The sequence below is a fragment of the Danio rerio genome, chromosome 6 (assembly GCF_052040795.2).
Source record: "Danio rerio strain M-AB ecotype USA chromosome 6, GRCz13ab, whole genome shotgun sequence".
Lineage (NCBI taxonomy): Eukaryota > Metazoa > Chordata > Actinopteri > Cypriniformes > Danionidae > Danio > Danio rerio.
In genome coordinates this window covers 34,350,462-34,362,413 of record NC_141026.1, presented here as the reverse complement: position 1 = coordinate 34,362,413, position 11,952 = coordinate 34,350,462, and the positions used below count along the sequence as shown (strand labels likewise).

Genomic DNA, 11,952 nt, shown 5'->3' with positions numbered 1-11,952 from the left:
AGAATTATTGTTATTATGAAGTACCCCACAGTAACTTACTGTGAATTTACCAGGGTTTCTGCAAGCTCCATCAAGTTGAACTGAAAGACATTTTTGAAACCATTAGGAATGAAATTTTAGACTTATACAGAGCTAAACGCTATGGATTTTTTTATGTATATCACAGTTTAAAAAGATTTTCAGTTCCTCTATCAAAAACTGATTATAATTGAGCACATTTAATAATACAATAATAAAAATAACATTAATTAACAACATTAATAATGGCAGTATCCCAGTATCCTCAGCAGTTAATACAGGGAGAACTTTTAAACAAATGTTATTGTTAGAAAAAATAAATAAACCATTATGGTAAACAGAGTGGAAACTCAAAGTTTTATTAAGATGGATTGTCTGTGATTGGGTGTTGGCCAGATTAGATTGGTTAGCTATGCATGAACAAAGGAAAATTAAGAACTGTTAAAATAAGATTTAAGACCTACAACACAATATTTCTGTGAAGTTAAGACTTTTTAAGGCCTAAAATTTTGTTTTTGAGATTTAAGACCCTGCAGACAACTTGATTTACATACAGTACCGTACTGTGAAAGTAATGCAATTATTAGCCAGTAATTTACTATAAATTTAAGATCAAACATTTTACAGTGGGGCAGTGGATCACAAATTTAGGTTTTTAATGTACCTTTAGTAAACTTTGTTGCCCATCAGTTCTTTTCAGTAGGAATCAGCATTCACCTGTGGGTGAAAAAAGTAATGTGATAATGCTAAAAATAAAAATGAAAATACACACATAGATTAGCACATCAGAAGCTACTTTGGAAACAAATACACATAAAATAAAGATTCTTTATTGCCACCAACATTTTCATTGGGACCCATTCCTGGAACTTGAAAAAAATACATACTTGAATAAATCCTTCGATTTTATTAATATTTCACGTCTATTTCACATTTCTTTGAACTGTGTGTTTTTGGGAGGGAGGGCAAATCCCCCATTTGTAACCTTTATTTATAATAATATAGAACTACTATAAATAATAGAGAGAGAAAAATCTTTTTTTTTTTTTGACTCCTGAAAGCCAGATGTCCCCATCCACACATGTATTGATCTGTATTTTTGGGCCTTTCATAAAGATCAAGGCATCGGAGCGGTGAATCCTGGGTGCTGACGCCGGCACACAATTACTGCAGGCCTCTCTGATTGCATTTACCAGATTAAGCACTTTGTAAACATTTGATAACATTCAAAGAAGGGGATCAGTTGTCCCAAATAGAATTACTCGCAGATGCAAGTCATCTGACAGGAATAGTTCTAATTTCTAGTATAGATTGTTTTCATGCAGAATTCTAACATGATAATTAAATCTGCTGTTCTGAGGGCCTTCTCAAGTCAAGTCACATGGTCCCATTAGTCATTTAGCAAGTCCTTTGCTGGGCTATTGAGAGCCGCGGGATTCCAGGGCAAGGTTCTTCACTGCCAAATGACAATTTGCCACAGTGCTTTGATGATTTTATTATGTGTTTAAATAATACAAATAGCCTGATTCCCTACAAGTTCCTGCACTTAATAGAAGACCACTCAACTGGGAACAACATGAAAAACACAGCGCATGGCCATTAGCAGCCATTCACAAAGTTACACCACAAGATTTTTTTTTATACTGAGGCTTAAAAGTGGAGTAAAAGTTGCTTTGAGAGGCGAGTGTTTACAAGGAATGGGTGCAGAATTAAACTGTAACCCTGCCCAATCAAATGTCTTGATCTGCAAACATAACACCAGAAGGGCGTTTAACTAAAGTCTTCAAATTGTCTCGTATAATATTTATTCTATTTCCATTTTTGACCAACAGATGGCATATAGTGAATGAGTGGTGTAATTAATGGTCCATGATATATGTGTGTGAGCAAATTCAAAACTTGCCATAGGTTTGCAGTCAGGGTTGGGGTTAGGGTAAAGCGATATACTGTAATAGCGTTTTTTTATAGTATAAAATACATTTCACCTGGAGAAACCAAAACTAAAAAACAGTGTGTGTGTTGATCCAGAAAGAACAAAATGTGGATGTGTGGATGTTTTTTCTTAAGTTAGTATGTTTTCCCAATCAACACCGACTGAAAGAGTTGAGATCTATTATAAGAATGTCTGTTAGATGAAAATACATCTTTGAATTTTACACTTCTTATAAAAATGAACTGATGTGTGACTCTGTACCACAAAACCAGTCAAAAGTGTCAATTTTTGGAAGATTACACTATAGGGAATGTACAAATACTTTAATGAAACATGTCCATTACGTCCATTACTTAATATCCTAATGATTTTTAAAAGAATCTATATCAATCATTTTGATCAATACAATGTATTTTTGGCTATTGTCAAAAACAAACATACAACTTAAGACTGGATTTGTTGTCCAGGGTGACATACTAAAACTGAAAACAAAGACAAAACCTGCCATTACCTTAATTTATGAAGGTTAATTGCAGAGTTCATTCCTCACTATCATTAAAATCATATCATACAACAAATCATATTAACAATTGTCATAATCATTGCACTTAATCTACAATTACATGTCAATTGTTGTCAAATAAATTTTGTGTGTGCAGAAAATACATTCACAGCACGTTGGTTTTCATTGTTTATCTTTATAATATACTCTTATCAATGGATGAATGGTTTACAGTGTATCAAATAATATCACACCAGATCATTAGGAGCGTCTTATGAAAGACAACTGTAAACGCATAGTCAACCAACAACTCATGTATATCGTTTTTCGATGAAAATTACAACGGTTGCGTTTCATTGCATGTAGACTGACTGGATGGAAAGAAAAACACATCTTTCAGTTAATACATTTAATACAGACAGTCGATGAGTCACGCACGAAAACAGTAATACACAGGTATTTAGATTTAAGAGCAAAGCGTTTTCTATCGATAGGTCCTTACAAATTTAAATATGAAATTATAAAAAATATACGTGATCCTTAATTTTAAGAGCACTAAATGTATAAATATGCGTCATTTACATGAAAAAGAACATAAAGCACGTCTTCGGTTCAACGCAGTCCCTTTGCGAGCCAGTCATAATCACATTCGCAGGCGACTTGTGATCTTTTTAATTATTCTGCACTTAATTTCTGTCTCACCATTCAAAATGCTCGAAACCCCATCTTTATAACCCCAGAAGGCTATAAATTATCCAACTTGGATGAGCGCGACAAGCAGATCTCTTTCATTTGCTGACAAGAGTTGTGCCGGGGATAATTGAATGGACCGCTCTCTGGTGAGGAAAAAAATAAGAGAGTACACTTGTTATCTTGTGAACTTCAACATATAAGATAAAAATCTAGTGAATGTCGGCATGAAAGATGGAATTAACAAGAGATCTTTTTATTGTTCTGGAAGGTCATTAGGCTGCCAATTGGATAATTATGGAAATGCTCTGAATGTTTTCCCCCTTCCGTTATAGGATCTGAGACCCTTCAATCAGCCCATCTCGTGGGAAAGTTCAACCATAACTGCAAGTGTACCAGTAAAATCAAATTAACCAAAAAAAAATTTCATTAGTGTTTATAGCCGGAGGCATTTGTTGAAGAGAAGAAGTTGTGAGACTCTCAAATGGATGAATTATTAGCTAATGACAAGGGCCATAGCCCACCTAAGAGATACACTTGAGCAGACCTAATGAATTGAAGCCATTGATTGCATTGACTCTAGACGTTTATTCGTGCTGGACACACAGCGTTCAGTGAACATCATAATACACAACAACGCTGCGGTTTGCAGTAGCTGTTCCCCAATCTGGATAAAGAAAACATGAAGCAGTCATGGCTTGCCGTTTGAATTATAAAGAATATCAGCGTGAGAACAATTGTATAGTCTTTTTATGATTGTTTAAAAAATTAAATAAAAATAAATTAAAAGCCTCCCATTATTACCAAATTTTATTTGTAAGGGTCACTATGGCTGCACTGTATGAAAAAGAAAATTCAATTAAATTGAAAATTTGAGTTTAATCTCATTGAAAAAAAATAGAATCAAACTAACGTCAGTGTAAGTTCACTGCGTTTTTTTTATAATAATTTGAATATAATCGGTGCAGAATATAACAAATTCGACAGCCTACTATAAACTCAAGTAGAAATTGTAACTGTTTTCTTAAATTCTGAGAAGTACTTAATATATATAAATGTATTGCAGTATGCATATGACGTGAAAATTTTGCATACTTAGATAAAAATATTAAAACGGGGACGGAGGAAATGCGTTTACCTAAAACTTCAATCAACAGCCAATTATATCGAACTACTCACGCAAAATTATGGGACAACCGAGCTTCCAATTGTTATCAATTTGTCTTGGAAGGGTCCCATGTGACACCGCACTCACTAACTGAGATCAGTCCACGTGGTGGCGGCAATTTTCTCAACCTGAGATTTCAACCTGAATAACATGCATTAAAGGTAATTACCTCTAAAGCAGCAATGGATAAAGTGAGTGAGGTAACACTATTGGAAAACATCACTGACTGACGGGTCAGGAACATAACACGTGTATAACAAATAAATCATTAAAAACTTACTTCAGCTAATTTTTCTCCAGTCGTTGACCTAAAGACTTCACATAATTGGCTAAATATTTTGTCCTTTTGTTACATGACAAAACAATGAAAACATTTTTAGGGTCAAATAATACATTAAAGCCAGCTTAATTTTGCCTGATATGTGATATGTCATAAATTTGAAATGCTGCTACTTCTGATGATGGTTGTAAATCTTTAAGATGTAAATTTAACATATGCGTTTTCCAGAAAGCACAACGTGTAGTTTTAATAATAATTGCGTTACGCAGGAAGTTCATGCTAGTAAGACAAACCCCGAATAACACCCTCTCGTCGTGCTAATGTGCTACTTCAGTCTTCATCTGAATAACAAAGAAACGTACAAACCGAGTAACATCACACATGCTTAACTACGCGCATTGGCATGTTAATCTGGATAAAGGTGTCGTTTTTGCAACCATCCTCGACATCTTGCTCTAAATACAACCACATTAACATTTTTTATTTGCCAATGAAAAAACAAGAAACTAATAATAATAACAACATGCTATATATATTATCATGTGTTTTATTAAAAAACGAGCAGAAATGCAGTTAGGTGCCATTGCAATTTTATTCCAGTTGAGTATTGTGTTTTAACAGCTAATAATACAATTTAGCCACACTAAAACAAATTCACACTAAAACAAAGCCATTAAGAAAATAGTTTAGAAAATTGTCAGTTACTTACGTGCTGCCAGTTTTTATTGTACTTCCAGCTTTACAGAAAGAGAAAATGGCAATCTTCAGGACAATCATTATGTATTAGACTATACATATAAATTCGTTAAGACATATATTGCGGTTGTGCGTTTTGTGTGCTGCTCAGAAATTGTAATTAACTAGAAATGAATACTAAAATGGTTAGCAGGGCTTTTTTCACTCAAAACCACACAAACAAATCAATAAATAAAATACAACAAATGTGCATTTCAAAAGAGTGTCAGTATTGATAATGATAGTTTTCGCATGTAAAGCCATGGTGGACATTTTTTAAAGTTCTTCTAATAAATTCATTCAGGATTAATTGCTTTAAAAAATCTCCTATTTTCGTATTCATTCTTTTCAAACGTTGTATTTTTGTGTAGATTATATTTTGACCTGCGGCTGTCATATACTATTTTGTATACCTACAGAATTACGTTATGTTCAACTGAATTTTCCGAGCAAAACACTGATTTCCCGGTTTGGCTGTAATGGTGGGAGCCTGCAGGATGATACTACAAAGGGGACTGTTAAAAATGAGCTGGATCATATTGTTTGACAGAAAGTTGCAGGTTGATAGAGTGGATTCTTCAAGAGGGTGAAAATGGTGAATTCAGAGAGAAAAACGGGAGATCCTGCCTCCTGGTGGGTATAGCCTTGGGGAATCACGGTGTCGACCGTAGAAAATCCAATTAAGGATTGCATTTAAATGAAAAGTCATTTTTTAACCAGAGTATGACGTGGACACTTCCCTCTCTAGATGAGAGGAACAGTTTTCCTGCAAATGGCTCCTTTTTATTAAATCTGACATGCTGATAATGCGGAGTTGATGTAAAATAATTGGCACAATAACCATAATTAAAAGCGCGCTAACAAAGCCATTAATTTATAACAGTTGTACAAGCTTGCCCCAACTGTGCTTGCATAATAAATAATAAAATTAGACAACCAGTTTTAAAAAAACTAGACACTTATACAAACACAATCGATTACATCCGGCTTTTATTTTGGTGCATTTAGATTTTTTTATTTTATTAAAGCATACATTTCACATAAGATTTCAACTAAACGACATAATTTGTCAGGCAGCATGTCGAAATCAAACATCATATTTAGAAAATAATAAAATGACAACAGCAGAAAAAAAACATTTAGCTAAAACAATATAGATTAAAGATTTTTTAAGATCTTGCCATGTCGTTTTTATTCATGTATTACGCACACAATTTAACTGCAGCATTAATATACCCTTCAAATACAGTTGCATTAATGCAAGCAATCCTCTCAGTTCAAGTTCAGTTCCCATCTAGGTTAGCATCTTTTCCTCCTCTGCTCTGCGAATCCCCCTTTTTCCTGAATGGACACATTTCCCATTACGCCCTTCAATTTTCCTTTCTATCTCTTTTATTTCAGCGATTTAATTAGGCATAAATTCGATCCTGCTTTGCTATTTGTGAGCTATTTGTTTCTGACCTTGCTGGGTAATCACATTCAGCCACTGTATCCGCGCCGTCACCTGCTATGCCTCCGTCTCCTAATAGGTTCATGCTGGAAAGAGTTAGCTTATTATTCTAAAAGGTTTTGTCGGGTTAAGCCGTGCATGTGTGCTTAAATGTACATTTCATTAACAAACTGCGAAGGTATAAAGCCGGATTTATGGAGCTTCAAAAGATCACAGAGAGGACGAATTTGATCTCCTTTTGGGCGATATCATCCACGATGTCTTTCAGTGCGCATTGACTCGAGATATATGGTCTTTTACATTTTAAGCTGAAGACAAAACCCTTCATCATTCTACAAAAACCGGCGCTAAAACGCAAGCGAATAACCACATGCATTTTATTAGCACTAATAATTATAATTAACCTCACAATGCGCATCTACAGCAATAAATTAACAAATCTCTGTTGTTTGTAGAATATTTGGCTAAAACGAAATCCTATGTTCTTTGATATATTAACGTTACGTGCACATCAACTATTAAACAATTACGTAATTAGCAGAAGAACAATTTTCCAAAGCAAATATTGGTTTTAGGCAGCGTTGATGCTTCCTCGTCTTCATCCTCTAAGTAGCCCGTATTGATAAACGGGACATCACACGGGCCACTGTCCGCGACCAAGCTCTTTAATACCATTAATAATGACGTGATTCAATTAATCTCATTCATTCGCCATGCAAAAACAGCTTCAAAGATTGTAACACAAGCATGCGTTCCTCGGAGATTTGAAAGGATGGTAAGCAGGCTAAAGGTAAAGGTCGAGGTGAAAGGTGCTGGCCTATTTGCAGATTAAATGTCATCCAACAAAAACAAGTGATGAAAATAAAACATAACCGCTGTTTGATTAGCTTCCTAAATGGACAAAAAAGCTCATTATTTGTTTCCTAATTATAATTATAGGCGGTTTTTATAACCATTATGATCATAATATTAATAATATAATAATAATAATAATAATAATAATATTTATTTTGATTATTAGGCTATAGATTACAATTTTAATAACTACAAAATCACTGTTTAATAATTCGTTTTGGTAATAGGCTGGTAGCAAATATGCTATTTGAGAGCAGTGCAACAAAGCCTGCATTAAAACACAGAGATGAGCAATTCACTGAAGAAATATCGAGCTTTACAGTTTGCTTCTCACAGTTGAGAAATGTATACAACCTATTTCGTAAACACTAATAGAATGGTAGTGAAAATAATTGATTCGAGCGTTTACATCAATTACACCATCCTTTATTTTCATTACAGCAGAAGCAGAAGCCTATTCCAAGCTGAAGATCAATAACACGTAATATTACTTGTAGTTAAATAGCCTAAGTGACGAATCCAACCACGGAACATTTTTTTTTTTGCGCATCGACAAAAACGGGACAATTACATTAATATTTAATCTCACAAAAACCAAAGCATCCAAGTGAAACCCCACAAATAAAACAGTATAATTAAACCTGCAGCTCCTGTGAAGAACCATTTTTTCTCACACGATTCAGGAAACGTTAAGAGTTTACATATTCTCTCTCCGCTTTCTTTTTCTTGAGAATATCCCACATGCGTCGCTCACCTGTGCGCGCGTGAATGGCTCCTATGCATTTGACCGCGCGCTCATTTCCTACTTAATTCATATGTTAACAAGAGCAATGATGAGGGTCGTTAGCACCTCTACAAAGATCTTTATAGAGATTTCTATTGTTTTTGTATTTATTTCACACTTAACAAAATCAGTAATGCGCCTATACTGAGACGCAAGATTGCAACTCGGTTCCAAATGCATTTTTCCAACGACTTTAAAGCACAATATTTGAAAAGCGTTGCTTTAATCATGCATTATTCGAGCACACAATATAAATGACAAGAGATTTCATTAACTTAGCTGTAGACGTTTTCGTTCAGCAGCTTTCATATAATTGGCCTAAGAAAAGTTTAAGTTTGCGTTTAGCGCGGATGAGTTAATGCACGTCAGCTCTGGAGATGATTTCAATCATGCAGGCCGATTTTCTCCCCTCCGCCACCGCTAAATGGTCTATGACGGACGAACAGAGGCGATGTTACTGTTGTTCCCTTTGTTGACAAATCCATGAAACAACTTCAGCTCAGCGGTATAACAGCGCGACCTCTGACGTCAGCGGGTCACGTGACGCGCCTGATAGTATATCTTTAAGTGAAAAGTAATCTATCAGACAGTCCTTAAAGCCTGCTTTTCAAAGCATGTGTCATCTTGACTCTTCGATTCAAAGCCACGCGTAAGTTTTGAGGAAATACAGTGGGAAAAGAGACCCAAGCAAGCCTTCGGACTGGAGAAATATTTTCTAAAGTTGAAGTTTTCCTGACAGGCCGGGACCGACCTGCATTTATAGCCACCGGTCGTCAACTGATCTTACCTTGGGTTGCTCCAGCAGCAAAGTGCGCGGTGATGACCCTGTCTGGAGGCACCAGTGCCAGCAACATGTCCGGTCAGACCGTGCTCACAGCTGACGATGTGGATATCGACGTGGTCGGGGAGGGTGACGAGGGGATGGAGCAGGACAGTGACTGCGAAAGCCAGTGCATGCAGGACCGGGGAGATGAGGTGGAGGAGATCGAGGTGAAGGAGCGCAGCGACAGTCCCTGCGAGAGCAACGCTGACGGAGAGACCAAGGGGGATGCTCAGGAGAGCTCCACCGGTCCCATGCAAAACAAGCCCAAGAGCAGCCTGGTAAAGCCGCCCTACTCGTACATCGCCCTCATCACCATGGCCATCCTCCAGAGCCCGCAGAAGAAGTTGACGCTCAGTGGAATCTGCGAGTTCATCAGCAACCGCTTCCCATACTACCGGGAGAAGTTTCCGGCCTGGCAAAACTCCATTCGCCATAACTTGTCGCTCAACGACTGCTTCGTCAAGATCCCACGGGAACCGGGCAACCCGGGCAAAGGCAACTACTGGACCCTCGACCCCCAGTCGGAAGATATGTTCGACAACGGTAGCTTTCTGAGGAGGAGAAAACGCTTCAAGAGGCATCAGCCGGACATTCTCAGGGACCAGACCGCCCTCATGATGCAGAGTTTTGGGGCATACGGCATTGGGAATCCATATGGACGTCATTATGGAATTCACCCGGCTGCATACACGCACCCTGCCGCTCTGCAGTACCCGTACATTCCCCCTGTGGGTCCGATGCTCCCTCCGGCGGTGCCTCTCTTACCCTCCGCCGAACTGAACAGAAAAGCTTTCAGCTCTCAGCTAAGTCCAAGTCTCCAGTTACAGCTAAATAGCCTGAGCACCGCGTCGATTATCAAATCCGAGCCGTCCAGTCGACCATCATTCAGCATAGAAAACATCATCGGGGTCTCCAGCAGCTCTACGAGCGCACAGACTTTCCTGCGGCCACCCGTGACGGTGCAGTCCGCCTTACTGAGCGCTCAGTCCCTGTCCTTAACCCGGACATCAGCTGCCATCGCGCCCATCCTCAGCGTCCCGTCAAATATCATCTCCGGACAGTTTTTACCGACAGCGTCCACAGCAGCGGTATCGAAATGGCCTTCTCAATGATAATCAAAATATTTTTAGACATATATATATACATATATATATTTTAAAGACGATACAGCACGAACTATAGGCAGCACTGGACAATTCGTCCGCCCCAATGTAGCCATGTAAAGACTTTTGAGAAAAAAAAGAAAATTCATAATCAAAAAGGAATGCTTTCAGTACAGGTAATGTTTGTAAATATTTGTACAAAGAAATTAATTTACATGTCCTTCTTTCTATTTCATTTCGTTGTTTAAACTTATAGTTGAGTGAATCTTATTTTTTCATATTTTGTTTTCATCTTGAAAGATGTGATGTTTCTGCCCTGTTTTCCAATATGAAATATTAAACTGTTCTTATTGAAAGAAGACTGAAAAAAAGTATGTTTATAAAATTTTAAATCTATGTATTATATGTAGCTATATTGTGTTGTAAATCAACTTCATTTGTTAATAAATGAAAACAATCCAGTTCATCTCAAACAATCGATTTTATTAAATCAAAAAATATTTCTAAAATTTCAAGCATATGTAATATGGTATATGATATTGATTTGTAACACCATAACAGCATAATATCAACAGTATTTAATAAAAAAAAATTATCAAAATCATTTCAACATATTGCTTAGCGTGGTTTTAAGAAATGCGCAAATACGGTTTTAACGCAATTAAAGTAGACTTAGCATTATAGTATTTTAGCTTTTATCATCAAAATAAATGTTTAAGCAATTTTGTTTTATGTGCATACAAAACTAAAATAAAAATATAATCGAGGTTTGATATAGTCTACACAATGAAGCTTGCTAGTAAAGTAGGCCTATACTTTATGTATATTACAGCCGTTATTTTCATTACATATTTTATCTAAAAATAGAAATCCATATATACCACAAGAACATTTTAAATTGACTTAAAAATCCTTTGCAAATATAACAGCTTTAATTTCAGAACAGCATCTCCGTCTCAGGAGAATTTTACAAAAAACGATTTATAATCAGCTGTCTTGAACTTGCATGCAAGGCATTTAAAAACTAGTAAAATCTGATCATAATTATACACATAATTCTACATTTAACAACCAACACTAGTCTTACATTTTTTCACAAAATAAGTTATAAAGTAGCAACATTCTTTTGTAAATAAAAGAGGTCAGTATAGCCGCAGAAAAACCCCCGTATCCGTTTACAAGAAAATTAAGGCGACCTAAAATGTTTGGGAAGTTGTTCCAATTAAAGCAACACTCGTTCACAGTTGTGTCAAGCTAATCACTTCTACTCAAACAGCAAATGGTTGGCGGTGTGTGGCAGACAAGGGTTGGGGCTATATTTAAGTGATACCCATGGGAAAAGAAAAAGAACCCTCTTCTTGACTTCACTTTCAGGCTAAAAACGCTGCTGAGATTGACCTCCTGAATTCTAAACAGTGGCCCTATAATCCACAACTGTCCCATTATTTCTGAAATTGAGATAAACGTGTGTAAGCACATTGTTCTAATACCTTTCTGTCACAGTGGACTTTGACAGCTCGTTTCTATACAACAATTTATTTCTGGATTCTCGGTCAAATACTCTTATTCAAATGAGCTCAAAATATGTTGCTGCTGTTCTATTTTTAATTT

At 36.4% G+C, this 11,952-nt stretch overlaps 2 protein-coding genes across 2 annotated transcripts in view; one reads left to right on the top strand and one right to left on the bottom strand.

Moving 5' to 3' along the window:
• Positions 1-3,155: 3,155 nt before the first annotated feature.
• The window catches only part of itgb3bp (integrin subunit beta 3 binding protein), a 53,347-nt gene continuing 44,550 nt past the window's right edge, over positions 3,156-11,952 (bottom strand). The window contains exon 10 of the transcript XR_015492466.1: positions 3,156-3,289. The gene's annotated coding sequence lies outside the window, so the exon portion shown is untranslated. The remainder of the gene's footprint in view (positions 3,290-11,952) is intronic.
• Positions 9,004-10,802, top strand: foxd3 (forkhead box D3). Its single transcript, NM_131290.2, has one exon. The coding sequence runs from the start codon at positions 9,235-9,237 to the stop codon at positions 10,348-10,350; it is 1,116 nt and encodes a 371-aa protein (NP_571365.2). The 5' UTR covers positions 9,004-9,234; the 3' UTR covers positions 10,351-10,802.

Bases quoted from the DNA above. Each gene is read 5' to 3' on its own strand.
- foxd3 (NM_131290.2), top strand. From the start codon at position 9,235: ATGACCCTGTCTGGAGGCACCAGTGCCAGCAACATGTCCGGTCAGACC.